Consider the following 3877-nt stretch of genomic DNA (forward strand, 5'->3'; position numbering starts at 1 on the left):
CTTGGCTGGGTTCCACAGAGAACATCAGCACAGGTCTGGGAATCTCCCTGGGAGCTGGCCCTGAGCCACAGCCATCCCCAGATCCGTGGTTTGTTTGCTTTTCCTCTCCTGGGCTCAATGATGTGGACAAGCCTCACTGCAGGGAAAACCCCTGGGGAGACACAGGTGTGTGTGTGTCCACCTGTCCATTCCAGCAGTGGTGGAGGCCTTCTGACCCTTAGAAATCGTGGCTGTGACCTTCATATTTTATTGACATGGCCAAGGGGTCAGAGGTTGGCCTGGCTGTGCAGAGATCGAAGCTCTCTCCCTTGGAGATGTGCACAATAAGTCATCGGAGTAGCACTGCTGGGTGACCTTGGGTAAGTGCCTTTGCCACTCTTGACCTCAGCTCCTTTGAAACAAGATAGGTGTTTGATTGGAAAGTGGTTTGCTAACTTTTTTGGGGGCAGTGGAACCTCTCTAAACAAAACCTCACGTGGAAAGCCACAGTGTGTAAATCAGGGCACAGTGAGGCTGCTCCGGTGAAAGTGGCGAGGCTCCTAGAACCCCGTAGCACCCTGTGCAACTGCCACCAAGGCCTTTGGGGGACATGGTTTGAGAACCCCTGGATAAGATGCCCTAAGAAGCTTTTCCAGTTCTGCCATTTAATGCTGTACTCTTGTGGCGGCTTTAAAACAACACAGCTCTGCGGCTTCAGGGGCTTTGAAGATCCGTTCTTCACAAATCCAGAGACGTTAGTCCTGGCAGGTTGAATGATCACAGAGGCGGGGTTGTTCAGATTCCCCACCACAGAACACTTTGGTCCTAAGGGTGAAAACTCAGCTATGCTCGTTTGTATTCAGGTGGGTGTAGGTTAGCTGAGGATGCTTCACCACCCTCAGGTAAGGATAGTCACCTGAGGGTGGTGATGCAACCAATAGAAGGCATTGGTTTCTTATAAGGAGAATGAGACTTCTTAGGATCTCAATAGTCAACCAAGGGTCTAAAGTGCTGTCCAAACAGGGCTTATGGGCCTAGAAGTCCGATTCCTGCCATGTTACTGTCCTACTCCAACAAACTGGGTCCCTAGAAGGTGGAGCACTTGGTTCCTTCCCTGGGAAGCAGGGTTCCCATTGCTGGGTAATGGTGGAGAGACCAGGGTCCCCTTGGGTGGGGCTCTGGCTTCTGAGAGCTTGATCTCCTGATGGGGAGGCAGTGAGGGTAGAAGGAAGGAGGTAGATGGGGGATGAGACAGGCTGAATGGTGAGTGCTCTGTCACTCTGGGTTTAGGGGCCACAGGTGGGAGATGCCAAGGGGTCTCCTGGAGCCTGGATGGATGGAGAATTCTACCAGCCACCACATAGAGAGCACCAAGGACACAGAGGGCTCCGTGCTACACATGGCTGAGATCCCCGAGAACCCTCACGACACCCAGGTGTAGCTGCAGACGAGGAAGCCGAGGTAGAGAGGGGAGGTGGCTTCCCCAAGATCAACAGTCAGTGAACAGCAGAGCTGGGATTTGAACCCCGGCCTGACACTGAAAACCGTATAGTGCCATGACTCCAAAGACCAGGATTTGAGGACAGCCACCTTTCCCTTCCCATCCAAAACCCTCGGCCAACTGGATTTTAATCTGGGCCTAACCTAGGGAACCCATGAATCAAGAGGCTGAGCCCTGGGGTCGGGGAGCTCAGTGGCTGCTGGGAAAGGCATGAGGTATAGCGGGTGTGCTTCCAGAGGTCCCAAGTTCCAGAGGGCCCCTTGCTGGTGTCTGCCCTTGATGTCTGCTGTGACCTGACCTCACCTGTTTTGTGCTGTCCTGGGATAATTTTTCCCCCTGGCCTGTCACCCCACCAACCTCTGACCTCAGCCCACTCTGTGTCCACCCCTCTTGTAGCTCTGCCTAAAGTGGTGGGTCACAGGAGGAAGGGGCCTCTTATTGCTGAGCCTGGCAGACAAACCACTGCTAGGTGGACGTCCTGGAAGTGCAATGCCCCTCTGCCCTCTAGGGGAAGTATGGAGGCTTTCGAGTTTCTTGGGAAGCCCAGTAGTCCTCGCAAAGGCAGAGGCATCACAGTCGGTGGAAGCCGGGGGAGAGCTCACCTGGCCATGTAATGCCCTAGTGTCCTCTCCTCAGTCCTCTGGGTGCTCTCAGCCCCCCAGCTGCCCGGACCACTGTCCTCAATTTCTGATTCCCTCACCTCCTCTTCTTCCTCTTCCTCTTCAGGGCTGCTGTCCCAGCAGACGGTCAGTGTCCGAAAAGAAACTGGGAGCTCCCCAGAGACCAGATTCGATGCTGGTGGTAAGGTGCCCCAGGTGGCCCAGGAGGAGAGGTCGTCTTTTGGGAGCTCTTCCAGGAAACCCGAGTCCTTGGAGAATTCCAGCGATGGGAGAGGCGCTTGGTGCCCGTCCCCACCTGACCCTTGGCCTGGCCCCTTCTCAGACAAATAGCCAGAGGATCCAGCCCTGTCCCAGGAGGAGTCCATAGTGCTGGCCCAGCTTCTGTCTGAAGAATCCCAAGCAGAAGAGCCTTCGCCTGGGTCCAGGGGAGCCCTGGGCCTCCCTGAGTCCACCTCACCTGCCTCTGAGTGCTCTGGAACCTGGCGCTGTTGCCCCAGGAAAGAGGGCGGTTCAATGTAGGGCTGGAAGCTGACGCCATCTTCCATGTCCTCCTCCTCTTCCTCCTTGTCTTCCGCAAGTGCCTTTGTCCGTCCTGCCTGCTGGGTGGCTGGGGCCCTGACTCTAGGCGTGGTCCTAACCCCTCTGGTCAGCTCCTTTTGTGGACGGAGGAGCAAGTCATTCAGGGATTCTGGTCTGCTGGGCTGAAAGGTTGCCACAGGGTGTGTGTGTCCAGAAAAGTCCTGATATGGGGAGGGGAGAGAGGAGCAGAAAAGTTAGGCTTTCCCTCCTGAAGCACAATTATCTTCATCTAAATTTTCCTAGAAACAGACCTGAGAAAAGGATTCAAGTGTAAGTAGTTTCTTTGAGAGGTGATCCCAGGATGCACTAGATGGGAGTTTGGGGGAGCAGCCCTAGGGCTCCTGGCACTTAATCCTGCTGGGGACTCAGGGAACCACGGGGGCACACGCACCTCAGAGCGATCCCACGAGGGGGATGCCCCTGGGCTATTTACCCACAGCCCCTGTCCGTCATTGCTGAGGGATGGAAGAGCTGGTGGCAGTGTTAATTCTCTGCCACTTAATGCCTGCCATGTGCAGGGGCAGTGTGGGCTCCAGAGGCCAGAGAAAGCCCACTGGGTGCAGGTGCTGGGAGCTGCCAGTCCAGCGAGTGTGCTCTTAACAGGAAGTCTGAGGGCACGGGGCAGGGCACAGATACATCTACCCGAGCCTGTCATCTCGACAGTTAGTGGGGTTCTCTCACAGGCCCTGGAGCTGGGAAATGTGGAAATGCTCCCCTTGCCACCCTGCCATGATGCAGGGACACTCAGAACCCATCCTCAAAGCCCCCATGCCCATCAGAGCCTCGCCCGTGCCCAAGCTGCATCTGCCAGCCCTTATCTGAACAGGGCCAACCCATATCTCCTCCTGGGCTTCCCCTGCCCCAGCAGGCCCCTAGATTCTAAGGGAGAGACCCAGCAGAACAGGGAGGGAGCGCCAAGGTCAGCCAGGCACAGCTCATCCTGGGATAAACTGTGAACTAAAAATTGGGACCCTTTTAAGACATCCCCTTTGGTGCCCCCTCTCCTCCTCCCCTCTGGTTATCTCTTCTGAGGCCCAAGGCTGGGGGCTGTGCTCCCACCACCTGACACATCCCAGCAGAGGTGAAGTTATTTATCTTAAAGGAACTTAAGGCACTCCTCCCTCCTGGGCCTATTTGCTATTTTATTCAGGACTGAATGCATGCATTACTAATGGTGGAAATTCAGACACAAAGATAG

At 55.4% G+C, this 3877-nt stretch overlaps 1 protein-coding gene across 1 annotated transcript in view; it reads right to left on the reverse strand.

Annotated features, from left to right (window-relative positions):
- Positions 1–902: 902 nt before the first annotated feature.
- Positions 903–3877, reverse strand: part of IFNLR1 (interferon lambda receptor 1) — a 32560-nt gene continuing 29585 nt past the window's right edge. The window contains exon 6 of the mRNA XM_017534561.2: positions 903–2873. Within this exon, the coding sequence (XP_017390050.2) occupies positions 2079–2873 (795 nt within the window). The 3' untranslated portion in view covers positions 903–2078. The remainder of the gene's footprint in view (positions 2874–3877) is intronic.

The sequence above is a fragment of the Cebus imitator genome, unplaced genomic scaffold (assembly GCF_001604975.1).
Source record: "Cebus imitator isolate Cc_AM_T3 unplaced genomic scaffold, Cebus_imitator-1.0 Scaffold87, whole genome shotgun sequence".
Classification (NCBI taxonomy): domain Eukaryota; kingdom Metazoa; phylum Chordata; class Mammalia; order Primates; family Cebidae; genus Cebus; species Cebus imitator.